Source organism: Stegostoma tigrinum, chromosome 14 (assembly GCF_030684315.1).
Source record: "Stegostoma tigrinum isolate sSteTig4 chromosome 14, sSteTig4.hap1, whole genome shotgun sequence".
NCBI lineage: Eukaryota > Metazoa > Chordata > Chondrichthyes > Orectolobiformes > Stegostomatidae > Stegostoma > Stegostoma tigrinum.
In genome coordinates this window covers 78,412,415-78,430,201 of record NC_081367.1, presented here as the reverse complement: position 1 = coordinate 78,430,201, position 17,787 = coordinate 78,412,415, and the positions used below count along the sequence as shown (strand labels likewise).

The 17,787-nt window shown below is 46.1% G+C and overlaps 1 protein-coding gene across 9 annotated transcripts in view; it reads right to left on the bottom strand.

Annotated features, from left to right (window-relative positions):
• Positions 1 to 17,787, bottom strand: part of mecom (MDS1 and EVI1 complex locus) — a 992,273-nt gene that overhangs the window by 206,197 nt on the left and 768,289 nt on the right. For 7 of the 9 annotated variants that reach the window (XM_059651242.1, XM_059651246.1, XM_059651243.1 and 4 more), the window contains exon 3: positions 6,160 to 6,291. In XM_059651242.1, the coding sequence (XP_059507225.1) occupies positions 6,160 to 6,291 (132 nt within the window). Of the gene's footprint in view, positions 1 to 6,159; positions 6,292 to 14,012; positions 14,669 to 17,787 lie in introns of those variants that run through there. The other 2 variants (XM_059651249.1, XM_059651250.1) reach the window with 2 other exon arrangements.

The following is a 17,787-nucleotide window of genomic DNA, read 5'->3' as shown; positions in this document are numbered from 1 at the left end:
GTGGTGGTGAGCTGCCACCTTGAACCGCTACAGTCCACGTGCTGTGGGTTGACCCACAATGCCCTTTGGGAGGGAATTCCAGGCTCTAAAGGCTCAAAGGCTCTAAATGTCTTGCTTCCTATTTTTCTATGTTTCTACATTCTAAATTTCAGCTCATCCACAATTTGATCTTTATCAGGCCATTACACAATGTAACAATCACTAAGGTCAAAAACAAGGTGCTCAAGGCAGCAGCTGAATCTTCTGAAGTTTAAACCCACTAATCCCGTGAAAAGATCTGATTTCATTCTATTGTCCAAACCAAAAATTAATATGATCCCGCGCTATTCCTTTACCAAGCAAACCATCTGCAAAATCTTTGCCTAAGCTGTTGTTAACAAACTTTAATACCTTCCAATTTGGCTAATTGTTGCTTTAATTTTTCCAGTAGTGGCCCAATAATGGGGGCAACTTCAGGTGTGCAATGTGTCCTGCTTGTTGTGATATTGTTCATCAAAGTGTCTTTTGTCTGTTAGCAATTAAATGTGGTCTATTTCATTAACAGAATGTCAGAGAGTTCGGAATGAGCTAATTTTTGATCTATTTCCCTATCCCACTCTCAAACAAAAAGGGTAAACAATGCAAAAATAGAGCTATGATGTGTGCAGTGTTATCTGGCCAGACTCAGCGCTATGCTTGTGCCGATAAAAGCATTAAATGTGAGAGCATATTAAATTAGCTAGGTATCATTTACAGAATGTTGATAAAAAAAGTTATGAAAATAATTCCCCATGGATGAATCTATTGTTGATAAAAGTAATGAGAAGCAATTAAGTAAAAGGGACACTTTTCTCTGGGAGATTGGCCAAAAAAACGTGAACATCTCCACTGCTACAAAAACTGGCAAGATATTCACAAAATAATTGTTGAAGTTTAATTTGTCTTTTCTCATAATTTTTGAGAGAGTCTAAGAGCCTTGAAAGTATTGTTGTCTTGTATTCACGGATAAATCAATGAATTTATAAGTTCTTTTGTCCACTGTTTTACCATTGGCATCATGGTAACTGTTTATGCAGTAGATGGAGCATAAGCCACAAGAGAGATTTGTTTTTATAAATTATAGCTTAAGTCTTGGTGTAGTAGAAAAGATTTCAAAAGGGGCCTGTCGTCTTTGCTGATTTTTGCAATATGTTTGAGATGGATTTATTTACATATATATTTTACATATGTATTTTACAGTTTCAGTTTTGGATCCAATTGGCAAACTGGACAAATTGTGCTAAAATTGTGTTTTTCCTATCTTTCTATTCAAACTATTTTGTGTATAAATTACCATCAACTAATCTAAACAAGCAATGTTTTAGAGTAAAAGCAAATGACTGGAGATACTGTAGATCTGTTTTCATTTCAGAGCCTTTCTAAAAAGTTTTTTTTATTTTAGAAACATTTCTTAACTTTTATTAAGAGTGGTAAGCTGTTGTAATTGTTGTAATACCTGAAAATGTATTTATCCTAAAGAACATATTTTAACAGTCTTTACAGTTGACAAACATATTCACCAGGATGACTGGAATATAATTTGAAACCCTGGTATGACTGGTAGGTCAGCGTCCAATGCAATGGATGAAGGATGAAGGGTCTAGGCCCGAAACGTCAGCTTTTGTGCTCCTGAGATGCTGCTGGGCCTGCTGTGTTCATCCAGCCTCACATTTTATTATCTCCAATGCAATGCATTTTTTTTCAAATGATTGCAAGATACTGGAACTCTGAATTGCACTGATAACTTGTGCTTAAAATTTCATATGTAAAATGTTTTACTAATTTGTGCTGATCGAAATAGTGTGACCTGGCAGTGCCTCCAGGCTAAATTTGTATGTGTTCTGTATTTGCATATGTTTGAGAGTTCTCTGCTCTTGAAATTACAGTGTGTAAATATTAGTATAAGAATGCTTAAGGAGTTGACATAAAATTCCTTTGTCTGGTATTTAAATAAAGAAATTAACTCCATTTCTTAAAACTATAGAAAAAAAATGCAAGGAACTGAAGGATTCTTATATTATTTATTGGTGGTAGTTTTAAAACCTCTGCTTTTTGCTGAGAGTAAAGTTGAAAATAAATAAAGTTATTAAAAAGTTTCAGCTTTAATGATAGTCCTGATGGTGAGACTCCCTCTCTAAAGGGATGAAGTCGTACTGTGTGGGATTAACACACAAATGCATTAGAATTAAATTCTTTTGTTTTACTGATTTAACATAAATGTGAGCCCATGTAAAGTCTCTATTATATAATGTGATTTTTTTCACATTTGTAATTGATTTGTATGGAGTTCAGCAATCATATTCAACTCCTTAGCAAAATTAAAATATGACTAATATCACAAGTGCAAGTAGATTATTATCTTATCCGTAAAATGCACTGTGAACAATGAAGAGCTTCAAGTGGTACGTCTTTCAATATTAACACCAACACCCAGACCCTTTCCCTTTCTCTGGTGATCAATTTCCAGTCAGTTTCATCCAGTCATCCATCCATCAGGTCAACCATGCTGTGTACTTAGGATGATTTACCAGCAGAGCTATCAGTAATTACATTACAGTAATAGAATAAAATTGACAGTTTAAAAAGAGAACTAATCAGAATAAAAACAAGAAGATCTCCCAAAAATGGAAATTACACTTTGAAGGAAAAAGTAATTTTAAATGGTTCTGCTAAATTAACATTGTTTGTTTAATCATTATTTAGCACAGTTTTAAATATAAATGCCTTAACAGTTAATAACTATTATTTAAAAACAGAAATGTGGATAGTTGCCACATGTATTTCTTCCAAAATTGCTTGTGTATTCTATCTTTCTCATATTTCGATGTAATATTTTATTAACAGTTTGTGTTTCATCATCAACTGGATATATGCCATGAGTTACCACCATTCTTTACATTCTATTAGAGTGATATAGTTATCCTATAAAACAATTAATATTTATGCCTGTTCCAACTCATCATATCATGATTTCTTACTGTCTTGATCCCATTCCCATTGAAATACAATAACACAATTTTCTTTCCTGCCACCAGTCTTCCAAACCCCCATGCCTAGCTGATAGTTCTGAAACAACATCATTTTCAGGTCACATCCTACCTTCCCTTCCTGAAAAAACCTACCCTCTACTGAACATCTCCAACCTTTCTGGCCTCTGCAAAGTCATTGAATGTGTCTCCCAAAACCATGTTAATCTTAGCCATAATTCCTAGTTTGCATCTCTCTAATTATGTTTAATTCCCTCCTTCCACAGCAACAAAGTCACAAATCTACTTTCTGCAACCAAAAACATTATTCCACCTGTCAGGGATTTGCTGAACTTCATTCCACTTACTTATTCAACTAACACCATAATAACGCTTCCAATGTATCCTCCTCCCATCCATGCACCATAATTTCAGGATTTCCAGAACAATCTACCACAAGAGTCCTCTCTTGATTAGATTAGATTAGATTCCCTCCAGTGTGGAAACGGGCCCTTCAGCCCAACAAGTCCACACCATCCCTTGAAGCATCCCACCCAGACCCATCCCCCATTTAACCCACACACCCCTGAACACTATGGGTAATTTAGCATGGCCAATCCACCTAGCCTGCGCATCTTTGGACTGTGGGAGGAAACCGGCGCACCCAGAGGAAACTCACGCAGATACCGGGAGAATGTCCACACAGACAGTCAGCCGAGGCTGGAATCAAACCTGGGTCCCTAGCGCTGTGAGGCTGCAGTGCTAACCACTGAGCCACCGTGCTGCCTTAGGGTTTTAATATATTTCTCTGGATCTTGGCTCCCACATACACTGCAAACCCCTTCTTCCTTATCGACATGCCTCTAGCCAGCCAACAACCTCAGTGATAACAAGGTGTAGAGCTGGATGAATACAGCAGGCCAAGCAGATCCTGCTCCTCTGATGCTGCTTGGCCTGCTGTGTTCATCCAGCTCCACACCTTGTTATCTCAGATTCCCCAGCATCTGCGGTTCCTACTATCTCTGAAACAATTTTAACCTTAGTGATTCTGTGATTTAATTTTCAGACATGGACCAGTTTTTAAAAGTTCACCAGATACAAAGTCTTACTTCTTCACCTCCCCTCTCATCCCTCGCATTGTCTGTATGCATTCAAATTCTTGCCCAACATCAAATCTTGGATAGGCCATAATTTCCTGTCACATCATCCAGCCATGTCACTGACTATGTCTCCCATCCCTGCCACAGTCCAGGCTAAAAAAACTTTGCCCTCTCAGTCCCTCTTTCATCCTCAGATGACATGCCCAGATCAAAGACTAGCTACATCCAGAAGTGTAACAACAACCAGTGATGCCCAATGCGACCCTTACTTCAGCCACCTGGTGCTGAAATTTTTGTTTATAACTTTGAACACCTCCAAACTCAAGTCCTGTCTTTCTGGCCTGTCTCTAGGCTTTGTCCTTACTGCATTTCAGCTTGTTTAAAATTCTGATGCCTATGGTCCACACCAAACCTGACTCTCCCATCATTTCTAACACTGGATTATTCAAATGAAAAATTAAGGTCCTTTGTTCAATCTGTACATGAATACTTGGTGCACAATCTTGCTGCTGTTGTGTTTTAAATGAAGACCCGCCATGAAGCCTTTACAGCTGACTATCATTAATTCACTTTCTCAAAAAACCATTTTGATGGATGTGCCACAGACAAGGCAAGAACTTATTGCCCATTGCTAATGCCCATTGGAAAAATTGTGGTGAACACACTAAGTAGTTTGCTAGGCTAGTTCAGAGGTCAGTAAAGATTGGATTTACACATGGGCCAAACCATGCGAGGCAATCTTAGCAAGTCTGGTGGCAGTTGTGAACAGAAATCAGAGTTAACATTTCAGGTCAGTGGATCCTTCTTCAGAACTGTTCTGTGGAAGCGTAACCAGACCCAAAACATTAACTTCTGATTTCTCTTTACGGATGCTGTCGGACCTGCTGAGCTTTTCCAGTAACTTCTGCTTTAGTTTCTGATTTACAGCATCTACAGTTCTTCCAGTTTTTATTTATGTAAGGACAATCGCTCGTTTCCCCTATGAACACAAGTGAACCAGACAGCTTGTTGTGAAAGTCCTGTAATTTTATGGTCATAACTTAACCTAGCTATTTAATTCCAATTTTAATAAATCAACTGAATTTGATATTCCCAGATAACTGGTGGGGTTTTAATATATTTCTCTAGATCTTTTCTGACCTTTGGATTGTCAGTCCACTAATTTGACCACTAAGTTCTCATATCAATGCACCAAAAATAACAAACAAGTTAAACATAAAATATGAGGCAAGGCATACTGACAAATATCCAAATAATCAGATCTTCTGTATATTCAGGATGAAAAAGATCATTAAAATCCCGTCAGGGTCTTTCAAAAGTAATTTTGACACACTTCATTTTCCTATTTTCTGCAAACATCATATTAAATTGTACTAGGTAACTACACTTGCATATCAGTCATGTACATAAAAAACACAGGGTAACAAAATCATCAAGTTTTCTTAGGTCAAATTAAAGCCCCAGGTAATCATTTTTTCCTAATTTACCTCTTGTTCAGTTTCGTTCTGTGCAGCTCTGAGAGTAGTTTGTAATATGGTCTGTGGTCTTTCAATGGGATTAGGGTCTTCACCAGGAATTGCTAAAATGTACGATGTATAACGTATGTACAATCTTTTCTTTTACATGGCTCACAAAACTCTTGGAGTTTCATTTTCAATTGTTTTCCTCCCTTCGAAACATCAGGCTTTGTAATTTGGCTCTGGGTATTACCGGTAAGCGTTTTGCTAATGTCTATTGTTTCCTTCCACTGACTATTTGCATCAGACTTGAGCTGAATAAGTTTTGTAAAGGGGTGGTTATTATGTCTTTTTGCATGTTAATCACTAAACGATATACAGGCAAGGAATGACAATGTTCAATGACAACAAAATAATTGTCAGTCTGTGAAGAAAAGTCTTGCACATAATCTGTGTTTAACATCTCTCTTATGCCACTTAACACAGGAGCAAACATGGCATGAGGGTCTACAGTAGCTTTGCTATCAGCTACTAATCCTGTATTCTTCTTAGAGCTCGCAAGAGTCTCAAACCTTTGAAACCCTGAGTGATAAAGTCAAACAAGCATTTTCAACATACCTGATCATTTATCTGGCATGCGACTAGGTTGTGTTCATAACTCCGTCCAAACCTGATGTATTTGAGCCAGCTCCCTATATCAGGCTGACTGGCATCGATGCAGAACTTTACATTGCCTAACTCATCCAAGACCTGGAAGAAAAATGTTCAGATAAAATCAATATAGAGTGAGTCACAAAGGAAGCCAGAAATAAACTTTGTACCTCCCACATAGCTACAACAAAAAAATAGCCCCAGTATATATGCAAATTTAAATACATACATGTAACTACTGTATTTAGTCTGTTCAGTGCAAATAATTAATTCCTTTAACTGAAGCATTTTGGAGGCATCTGAACATTCTCTGGACATTTTTTAATGATTAGAGGGGAGGGGAGAAAAGCGTCATATATCACCTCAATCCCTTCGAATGGAATGTAATCCTGACTTTTATTTTGTGGGGTCATGACCCACCCAGCACCCCCCTACCCCAAACGATTAATCAATACATGTCAACAGTTTATAATTCTGTTTAGATTTCCAAATTATTCCCTGAAAAGTTAAATTGTAGCATGGTCTTCATATCGCCTGATGTGTAATTTCCAAACACTTCCCTGAAAATGGACATGAATGAGATTTTAAATGTTGATGCAAACATGGCATATGATGGTGGTGGATCTGTACCAATCGTGTACAAAATCTGTCTCGAGAACTAATTAATTCATAATAATTAACTAATCATAAAGCACAAAACGATCAAAGAAGTCTTAGAAATTTTCATATTTGACAGTCACTGTTTAAGAGAAAAAAACTTTGATATGGACAGTAATAAATAATGTCCATTTAACATGTTCAACATTCACATTATTTATATTAGGTATCTGCACAGTAAACAGATTAGACATATATAACGCAAGAGATTTACTGGCATAGCTATACATCACATATGAATCCTGTTTTATAAATCATGGACTTTCATATATAAATATAAACAGTTGTGTCAACCCAGTCTAGAGAATTACACTTGTACAGTAGAGATTTATATTTTCACAATTACTTTAATGTCCATTTAAAAGAGACAGGTATTGAACTAAATCACTTTATAATACGTAACCTTGAAAAACATGCAACTTTCAGTTTAATCTATAGATCAGGCTTGAAGTACTGTAAATATGAAAAGGTGGTAACTGCAAACATTGAAAGCTGTGTGTTTGAACTGTGAAAATGGCTCCTTATCATTTTGACTAAAAACAGCCACACATTAAAACAAAAACTTGGGAAGATCAGAATGTGATGCCAGGTGTATTAGGCAGGTTTATATCGATTTTTCTTTTCTAACTGAATGCATTGATATTGAAACGAGGAAAGAATAGACTACGTTGGAAATCAGTAATTTACTAAATGCCTGAGTATTTCTCTGGCAATTGGAAACAAAAATTTAGCAGCAAACTACACCTTTAAAGCACGACTGACATCCAAATGACAAACACGAGCAGAAAGGTGCAACCGGTAAACCCGGGCTCAGAGAGAACATTGGAAATGAAGCCATCCTGGGCCCATCAATAATTAAACAATGTTAACGATACAAACAGCTTTTCGTTTAAAACAACCTCCAATTTCGAGAATTTAATTTTCATAACTAGTTTTATGTCGGAGTTATTGAGGTTATTCTCTGTTTACCTAACCTCTAAGCGCTATAACATGCAAATCAGAACTTTACAGGAGCTGCTGCAGCTCATTAACTTGCAATAACTTGCCGAAACGCACTACTGTATTGGAAGGTTCTGTTATCCTAAACAGAAGTTAGACGACGGTGCTCTCTGTTCTAAACTTCGCCGGTTATTGTTTATTCCAGGGGATTAATAAAACGGTGTGATCTCGGAAGCTGCGAAAATGCGGCCATTAAGAATCAGTTTAGGATGAAAGTAAACGCGGTCTGGAACAGTCACTCGGAAATACACTGCGTGTGTGGGAAAGTCTGACCCTACGGTTCTCATTACACTTCAAGGGGAAAAAAACACAAAGAACATTTCCAGTGAAGCTCTTATCAAATACTGTTTCTGTGTACAATCTTACTATAAAGGTTGTATTTTTTAAACTGTCAACTTGATATTTTCAAAACATCGTAAAACTTTGATTCTTGCAATTTTTTATCGCATCGAACGCTCGATTCACTGTCCCAGGCTTTTCCACCAGAAACAAGCTTCTACCTGCTTTTTTTCTCAGTTCCTGAGGATATTTCAATAAAATTTCAAATGTGGAAACAAAGGCTTGATCACCCTAAAGATTCGCTCTGCTCCCTATACGTCAATTTCCTTGGGTTCCTATTTAAAACAGGTCACCGACAGAGGGAAAGTCGGTTCACCAAGCACCGGGAAGAACGGAACCGTTGGCAATGGCCCGGGCCAACCCTGGGCACGGAGCCGGGAAGGGGCACAGACAGGGCAGAGGCTTGACCAGGGTTCACAGGTGAAGTTAGAGAGTGTATGGGAGGGAGAGGAACTGGGTGAGGGGCAATGTGTGTGTGTGTGTATGACGGAGAGAGAGAGAGAGAGTGTGTGTGTGTGTGTGTGTGTGTGTGGGAGAAACAGAGTGTGTGAGAGAGTGAGAGTGTGTGCGCGTATGGGAGGGAGAGTGAGAGGGAGTGAGGGTGTGTGTGTGAGGGAGAGTGAGAGGGAGTTAGGGGGTGTGTGTGAGGGAGAGTGAGAGGGAGTTAGGGGGAGTGTGTGACGGGGAGAGAGACAATGTGTGTGAGGGAGAGTGTGTATATGGGAGGGAGAGTGTGTGTGTGAGGGAGAGTGGGAGGGGTGTGTGTGAGGGGCAGTGAGTGGGGTTGTGTGAGGGGGCAGTGAGGGGGAGGGTGTGAGTGGAGGGTATGTGAGGGGGGACTTTGTGTGGGGGGGAGTATGTGAGGGGTAGTGTATGTGTTTGAGGGGGGACTGTGTGAGGGGGGAGTGTGTGAGCAGGGAGTGTGTGAGGGGGGAGTGTGTGGGGGAGATTGTGTGTGACGGGAGGTGTGTGTACAGGGGAGAGCATGTGGGGGGAGTGTGTGTGGGGGGGAGTGTGTGGGGTTGCGGGTGTGTGTGTGAGGGGAGGTGTAAATGAGGGGAGGTGTGTGTGAGGGGAGAATGTGTGAGGGGAGGTGTGTGTGTGAGGGGTAGTGTGTGTGGAGGAGAGTGTGTGGGGGAGAGTGTGTGAGGGATGAGTGTGTGAGGGGAGAGTGTGTGAGGGGAGAGTTTGAGTGGGGGAGAGTGTGTGAGGGGAGAGTGTGTGTGGGGGAGTGTGTGTGGGGGGGAGAGTGTGTGAGGGGTAGTGTGTGGGGGGAGAGTGTGTGTGAGGGGTAGTGTGTGTGTGTGGGGGGGGTGTGCGTGTGAGGGGTGGTGTGTGTGTGGGGGGGTGTGCGTGTGAGGGGTGGTGTGTGTGAGGGGTAGTGTGCGTGGGGGAGAGTGTGTGTGGGGGAGATTGTGGGTGAGGGGTAGTGTGTGGGGGGGTGTGTGAGGAGAGGTAGTGTGTGTGTAGGGGAGGTGTGTGTGAGGGGAGAATGTGTGAGGGGAGGTGTGTGTGCGGGGGAGAGTGTGTGAGGGTGAGTGGTGTGTGTGGGGGGAGTGGTGTGTGTGAGGGGGGAGGTGTGTGTGAGGGGAGAGTGTGTGAGGGGAGAATGTGTGAGTGGAGAATGTGTGAGGGGAGGTGTGTGTGTGTGATGGGTGATGTGTGTGAAGGGAGGTGTGTGTGTGAGGGGTGGTGTGTGTGAGGGGTAGTGTGCATGGAGGAGAGTGTGTGAGGGGAAAGTGTGTGAGGGGAGAGTGTGTGTGGGGGAGAGTGTGTGAGGGGAGAGTGTGTGTGGGGGAGATTGTGGGTGAGGGGTAGTGTGTGTGGGGGGTGTGTGTGAGGAGAGAGAGTGTGTGTGGGTATGTGTGGTGTGTGTGTGTGTGGTGGGTGTGTGTGTGGGGGGGAGTGTGTGTGTGTGAGGGGGGAGTGTGTGTGTGTGTGAGGGGGGAGTGTGTGTTTCGGGGGGAGTGTGTGTTTCGGAGAGAGTGTGTGTGGGGGGGAGTGTGTGTGGAAGGAATGTGTGTGTGTGTGGGGCAGGGGGAGGGGAGTGTGTGGGGGGAGAGTGTGTGTGTGGGGGGGACTGTGTGTTTCAGGGGTAGTGTGTGTTTCGGCGGGAGTGTGTGTGTTGGGGGAGTGTGTGTGTGGGGGAGTGTGTGTGGAGGGTGTGTGTATATGTGGGGCGGGGGGAGAGGAGTGTGTGTGGGGCAGAGTGTGTGTGAGGGGTAGTGTGTGTGTGGGGGGTGTGTGTGTGAGGAGAGTGTGTGTATGGTGGTTGCGTGTGTGTAGGGGCGGAGTGTGTGTGTGTGTGTGAACAGGGGGAGTATGTGTGTGTGTGGGGGGGTGTGGGTGGGGGGGTGGAATGTATGTTGTGTGTGTGTGTGGGGGGAGTGTGTGTGGGGGGAATGTGTGTCGGAGGGGGGAAAGCGTGTCTGTGTGGGGGGGAGTGTGTGATTGGGGGGAGTGTGTGATTGGGGGGAGTGTGTGTGGGGGTGGAATGTATGTTGGGTGTGTGTGTGGGGGGGGAGTGTGTGTGGGGGGAATGTGTGTGGGAGGGGGGAGTGTGTGTTTCTGTGGGGGGAGTGTGTGTCTGTATCGGGGGGAGTGTGTGTGTGGGGGCGAGTGTGTGTTTGTGTGGGGGGAGTGTGTGTGGGGGGAATGTGTGTCGGAGGGGGGAGTGCGTGTCTGTGTGGGGGGGAGTGTGTGTGTGGGGGGAGTGTGTGATTGGGGGGAGTGTGTGTGGGGTGGAATGTATGTTGGGTGTGTGTGGGGGGGGGAGTGTGTTTGGGGGGAATGTGTGTGGGAGGGGGGAGTGTGTGTTTCTGTGGGGGGAGTGTGTGTCTGTATCGGGGGGAGTGTGTGTGTGGGGGCGAGTGTGTGTTTGTGTGGGGGGAGTGTGTGTGGGGGGGAATGTGTGTTTGTGTATGGGGGGAGTGTGTGTGGGGGGGAGTGTGTGTGGGGGGAGTGTGTGTACGTGGGGGGAGTGTGTGTGGGGGGAGTGTGTGTTTACGTGGGGGGAGTGTGTGTGGGGGGGAATGTGTATTTGTGTATGGGGGGAGTGTGTGTTTGCGTGGGGGGGTGTGTGTGTTGGGCGGGAGTGTGTGTCGGGGGGAGTGTGTGAGGTGGAGTGTGTATGCGTGTGGGAGGAGTGTGTGTGTGGGGGGGAGTGTGTGGGGTGGAGGGAGTGTGTGTTTGTGTGGGGGGGAGTGTGTGTGTGTGGTGGGGGGGGAGTGTGCCTGTGTTTGCTCCTGTCCTGGCTTCATTGCAGACCGGCCCCAGGTGTCCCCGAATTCCCAGCCGGTGCCAAGCCGCAGGCGGTGACCCATTGGGCCGTGTCCCGTTCTCAGGGCCCTCCCAGGCTCAGGAACAAGGCGACTCCCGCTTCCAAAGCGCTGTCCGCACTGGGCTGTTGTCACACTGGGCTAGGGGAGTCCCCTGGGTGTCAGAGCCCACACCGGGAGAGGGTTTGAGTCGGGGGTGGGGGTAGGCGGGGTTGGTGTTATAGTTCGGGAAAAGGAGAGGTCCCAGTGGCGGGGCAGCAACGTATTTCGCTGCGAACATCATTCTAACAGTGGGAGTGAGGGTGAGGGCGGAATGAGGGGAGAGTGGGGGTAAGTGAGGGCGAAGGGGGAGTGAAGGAGACAGATTGAGGGAGAGTGGATGAGAGGATGAGTGAGGGAGAGGAATGAAGGAGTAAGGAGGATGGGGAGAGTGAGGGAGAGGGGGGAGAGGGAGGGGTGGGGAGTTGTGAGGGAGGGGTGAATAGAGGGAGAGGTTAAGCAGGGAAGTGAGGGAGAGGAGCTGTGTGGCGAATGAGGGAGAGGGGGCGAGGAGGAAGAGATGAGCGAGGGGGTGAGGGAGGGGAGTGAGGGCGAGGAGGTACAGGGCAAATGAGTGAGAGGGAATGAGGGATGAATGAGGGAGAGAAGCTCAGGGTGTGAGTAAGGCAGAGGGGAGTGAGGGAGAGGGAGGAGGTGAGAGTCGTGGGGGGAGCATGATGGAGAGTGGATGAGCAGGGTGAGGGGGTAGTGAGGAAGTGGAAGTGAGCAAGAGGGGATGAGGGAGACAGGGAGAGATGGTGAGGGGCTGAGGGGTGAATGAGGGTGACAGGCTCAGGGACAGTGAGGGTAGTGGTGAGGGGTGTTGAGGGAGGTGAGGGGGAGTGAGGGTGAGGAGGCAAATGTGGAGTGGGGGAAAGTGGAGTGTGTGAAGGGTTAGTAGGGGAGAAGAAAGTGAGAAGGGTAATGGGGATGAGGGGTAGTGAGGGGGGAGTGAAGGAGGGGAAGGGAAAGGGTTTGAGGGGTAGTGAGGGGGAAGTGAGGGAGGGGAAGGGAAAGGGTTTGAGGGGTAGTGAGGGGGGAGTGAGGGAGGGGAAGGGAAAGGGTTTGAGGGGTAGTGAGGGGGAAGTGAGGGAGTGGAAGGGAACGGGTTTGGGGGTAGTGAGGGGGAAGTGTGGGAGGGGAAGGGAAAGGTTTGAGGGGTAGTGAGGGGGGAGTTAGGGAGAGGGGTAGTGAGGTAGAGGAGTTGTGAGAGAAAGGGGTAGTGGGGGGAGAGGGGGAGAGGGGTAGTGAGGGCGAAGGGGAGGGGGTAGTGAAGGAGATGGGGTAATGAGGGAGAGGGGGTAGTGGGGGGAGAGGGGTAGTGAGGAAGGGGGAGAGGGAGGGGGAGCAGCATAGCGAGGGAGAGGGGTAGTGAGGGAGAGCGTGAGAGGGCTGGTGAGGGAGATGGGGAGTGGGGTAGTTGGGGAGAGTGGTAATGCAGGTTAGTGAGGGAGGGGCAGAGGGGAGAGTGGTAATGAGGGGCAGGGGTGGGGGTAGTGAAGGACATGGGGAGAGGGGTAGTGGGGGTTAGTGAGGGAGGGGTAGTGGGGAGAAGGGTAGTGAGGGAAGGGGAGAGGCATCGTGAGCGAGGGGTGTAGTGAGGGAAAGGGATAGTGAAAAAGAGGGGGAGAGCGGTAGTGGGGGAGAGTGGGACTGAGGTGGTGGGGGAAAGGGATAGTGAGGGAGAGGGGAGGGTTAGTGAGAGAGATGGGGTAGTGAGGGAGAGGGGAGAGGTGTAGTGAGGGGGGAGTGAGGGGAAGGTGTAGTGAGGGAGGGGAGAGGGCTAGTGAGGGAAAGGGATAGTGAGGGAGAGGGATAATGAGGGACATGGGGTAGTGAGGGGGAGAGGTGTAGTGAGGGAGATGGGTTAGTGAGGGAGGGGGGAGTGACGGACAGGGTGAGGGGGTAGTGTGGGAGAGGGGTGGTGTGGGAGAGTGGTGAGGGACAGGGAGACGGGATAGTGAGGGAGGGGAGTTAGTGAGGGACAGGGTGAGGGAGTAGTGAGGAAGCGGGTGAGTGAGGGAGTAGTGAGGGAGAGGGGTAGTGAGGGAGAGGGGTAGTGAGGGAGTAGTGAGGGAGACAGGTAGTGAGGGAGAGGGGAGGGAGGGGTAGTGAGGGAGAGGGGGAGTGAGGGGTAGTGAGGGAGACGGGGAGGGATTAGTGAGGGAGAGGGTGAGGGAGACCGTGAGGGAGTAGTGAGGGAGAGGGGGATTGAGAGGTAGTGAGGGAGACGGGGAGGGAGTAGTGAGGGAGAGGGTGAGGGAGACCGTGGGGGAGTAGTGAGGGAGAGGGGGAGTGAGAGGTAGTGAGGGAGACGGGGAGGGAGTAGTGAGGGAGTAGCGAGGGAGATGGGGAGTGAGGGGTAGTGAGGGAGACGGGGAGGGAGTAGTGAGGGAGAGGGTGAGGGAGAGGTAGTGAGGGAGACGGGGAGGGAGTAGTGAGGGAGTAGTGAGGGAGAGGGGGAGTGAGGGGTTGTGAGGGAGACGGGGAGGAGGGCTCGGTTCTTACCTGCAGCTGCCGGCTGCCTGCTGCCTGTCTCCCTCCAGCCGCCTCCAGATAAGCCCCCGGTCCGAGCTCCGACTGCAGGCGCCCCCGGCCCTGGGTCTCTCCCCACCCGCGCCCTCTCTGGCCCTCGGTCGGTGCTGCCGGTTCCGGGGCAGCGGGGGCGGCTCTCGAGCACTCCTGGGTGAGTTTGTTTGTCCTGAGCTAACACTCTCGGTCAAGGCCAGCAAGTTGCTGCATGAGGAGGAACCTCCCGGGGGTGGGGGTGGGGGAGGATTAGGGGGAGGGTGTGGAGATCAGTGGGTAAGAGCTGACCGGGGGCTACGATCCAGCGGACGGGGACAGTTTCCCGTCTTACTGCCCCGATCTTCACTCGCCGGAGCTCGGGAGCTGCTCCATCCACACGCGGTTCGCCCAGGAACTCCGCTTACTTTCTCTGTCTCTGTCTGTCTTTCTCTGTCTGACTGTCTGTCTGTCCCTTTTTTTTCTCTCTATGATGAAGTGTCAGGAGCGTCCTCGATCGCTGAGGTCAACGAAAGGTCGTCACTGGAGAGAGAGATCTCCTGGAGAGCTCATTAAAAAGACAGGAACAGGTTAAGATGGGCTGGATTTAAAGACAAGCGTCCGTTTTTGCTCGCTCTCTCTCGATTGCATTACCTTGGGCTGGAGGGAGGACGGAATGAAAGCTCTATAACACGCCTCTCAGGAACCAGTGTCGAGAGGGACACTTGAACAATTCGTAATCAAAGCAACAGTCCCACTTCAGTTCACACTTTTTCACTCATCCACTGAACCACCCTGTTCGCATATCGCTTGTTTTATTTTTAAAACAAGTTCTTTCTTTAAAGTATATAAACAGCAAATAAATCATGGCTCAATCAGGAAAAGGAAGATTAATTTTGAAATTCATTTTAATCTGCGAATAAATATAGGATTTCAACCGAAAGATCCAGGTGTACATAGAAACATATACGCACATGTAGAAATATACATACACGTAAACGTATATACACGCTGTATAGGTGAATATTAAAGGTGGAAAGTTTGTTTTGTGTATGATGGTGTGGACGGAGCTTCAGATGAGACCCACATTCTGGGGGTGGGGGGCTGTGGCGGGGGTGGAGGTGTAGTTGGCTCAGAGTGGAATGTCACCTGGATGTTACTACATTTGTTCCGTTCATGTATTTTCCTAATAACCGCCCCTCTAGCTCCGTGCCTGCAGCAGTTACCTGTTGAAATCGGATTGACCTCCACATGGAGCTGTCTGCATCCTCACCTTTACTTTAGGACACCGATAGGAATGAGTTTTATGTCAGAAAAGGTTATTTTTGTTATAATCTCGGGCTGCGCGGCAAGTCACGGATTTGCCTGAAGTGAGGCAGAGTTTGAAAGTCAGTGAAAAGGAAAGTGGTTTTTGCCGCCACATTGAACAATCCCCGGGAAAGCGGATTAGATTTCTCATTGAAGTTGCTTTGGAAGCTTCTCCTGACGAGAGTTTCTGAGAAGGGAAGGGAGCGGGATTGAGCAGGACAGAGGGCCTCACCCCACTCAGGAATTTTGGAAAGGTTTTATTTCCGGGGAGGGGGATACTTTTGGTTTTTTGCTGAAACTTTGCTAAAGCGGTTTAAATATGATTCAAGTCAAAGTGACCAAGAATGTTATACCTTTAGAAAGGGGTTAGGAAGTTCTCTCTTCCGTGTGATTATCCTATTTTTCGTTTAAATGTTGTCAAAAATAACTTCATAAACTTTGAGTTACATCGACGTGTACTTGCTCAGACAGGGACAAAAACATACACAGGAGACTCATCCACATTCTCGCGGGTCCCCCACACGCACATACAAATAGTTCACGGAAAGATTTACAAAGACATTAGGGCAAAACACCAAACTGCGATCTTCTGCACAGCTCCCAAGAAAATGTCAGCTGCCCAGGTTAATCCTTGTGCCAGTCCTTGTTCTGGTTAATAAACACTGATCAAATTCAGATGCTTCTATTCTGCTGGGACGAGGGATAAGCTGTAACTATTTGCTGCTATTTTCCAACTTGATCAAGGTGCCGTGGCCTTTCGCTCTCCGGCTTCTTTCCTATCACCTCCTTCACGGCACCTTCATTAACTCCACAATCAAATTCCAGGTAACTCTCGGGCTTTTAATGTTATCGAATATCCACATTTACGTTTACTACATCTTCTTCATATTTTTTTTAATTGTTAAATAAACTCGAATTTTAATATCTGCTGTATTCTTTACGCAAACTCCCGATCCTATTTGAATGATAGATATGTTAGATGCATAACAAACATGTTTAACACAGAAATGGTACATATGACAGGCCAGTATTTTATTGCCCAGAGGGTAATTAAGACTCAACCACTTTACTGTAGCTCTGGAGTCACATGTAGGCAGGTTCCTTCCCTAAAGTGAACCAGATGGGGGTTTTCCACCAACAATGATTTAGACTTTTGAATTAGACTTCTAATTTAATTCAAATTCTGCCATCTGCGGCGACAGGATTCGAAACTATGTCCCCAGGACAGTATCTGAGTTTCTGGATTAACAGTCCAGCGCTAATTTCACTAAACCATTGCCTCCCTATTTGTACACGGTACATGTGGCAGATGCACATGGAAGTATTCATGTCTACAGTATAGATAGATTTGACAGATATGGAATTATATGGTAGATATGATAAATATGACAGAAAGGTTTGGCGACAGCCGTGACACAGGCCTGGATTTATGTGTTTGCAAAGAGCTGGCCCTATTTCTGGAAGATGTGAAATAGACGAAATTTCTAAATGCCTTTACTGATTCCAAGGCACATCCTGAGTGTCTTAGTTGTTCCTGATGTCAATTGTTTTATGTCATCGGTTGGTAAATCCCTCGTTCTGTTACTGCGAGGCTTTCGATTGGTCTGTTATGTGTAATCATGGATCTATCTACTTAGGTTTATTTTTGTTATTGTGCATGGAATTACTGACGTGCAACTTTAAATGCGACGTTAGGTATCACCGGATAAACTCCGGGACTCCTTTGTAAATAGCAGCAGAATCCAGGCAGAGATTCCCATAGATTCCAGTGCTGAGAACCTTCAGCAAGCCCCGGTTGCTGACCGCGAGCTTCCTGCCGTTCCTCAAGATGTCCATTGTTGGAGCTTTTTAATTTAGCAATAACTTGGGCAAGCTGAACCTATGAGCTGTTCTATTTTCTTCCTGTCAGGATGAAGGATTTGTTTTATGATGCATTGTGTGTTAAATAGAAGCAGCAGCGAGTTGGGAAACTGATTACTATTTGGTGGAGTTGATCTGCTTTTCTGATATAGACCTGGCTATTTATTAAAAAAAAACAGTTCTCTGAAAAGCAGGAAATGTCGCTGTGTAAACAAAAGCGTCGAGAATCAGTACCACGTCCTGGGCAAATGAGCTTCATATTGATAGGGCTGGGGACTTGGAGCTGAAATGGGTTTAGGGTGGAAGTGGCAGTGCTGCAGGCTGCCCAGTAGATGGCGATCGCAATTGGCAGTAAAATGGCCTGAGTTGGGTTTTTGATTTCAGCCAATCTATCATGTGTTTTACACATAATCAATCTGCTGATCTCTGCAATACTGTAAACTTGTACAGTTTCAGCAGTGCTTGTGAAAATCTCATAATTTCTAGATTTTTTAAAAATATGATTTTCTTGAGGACAGCGTTTTCTGATGGTCTCAGCAACATGCGCCAAGCCATTAGACAGCGTTAGACCGAGAGCCATTCCAGCTCCTTGTATCCTGGGAACGCTCCC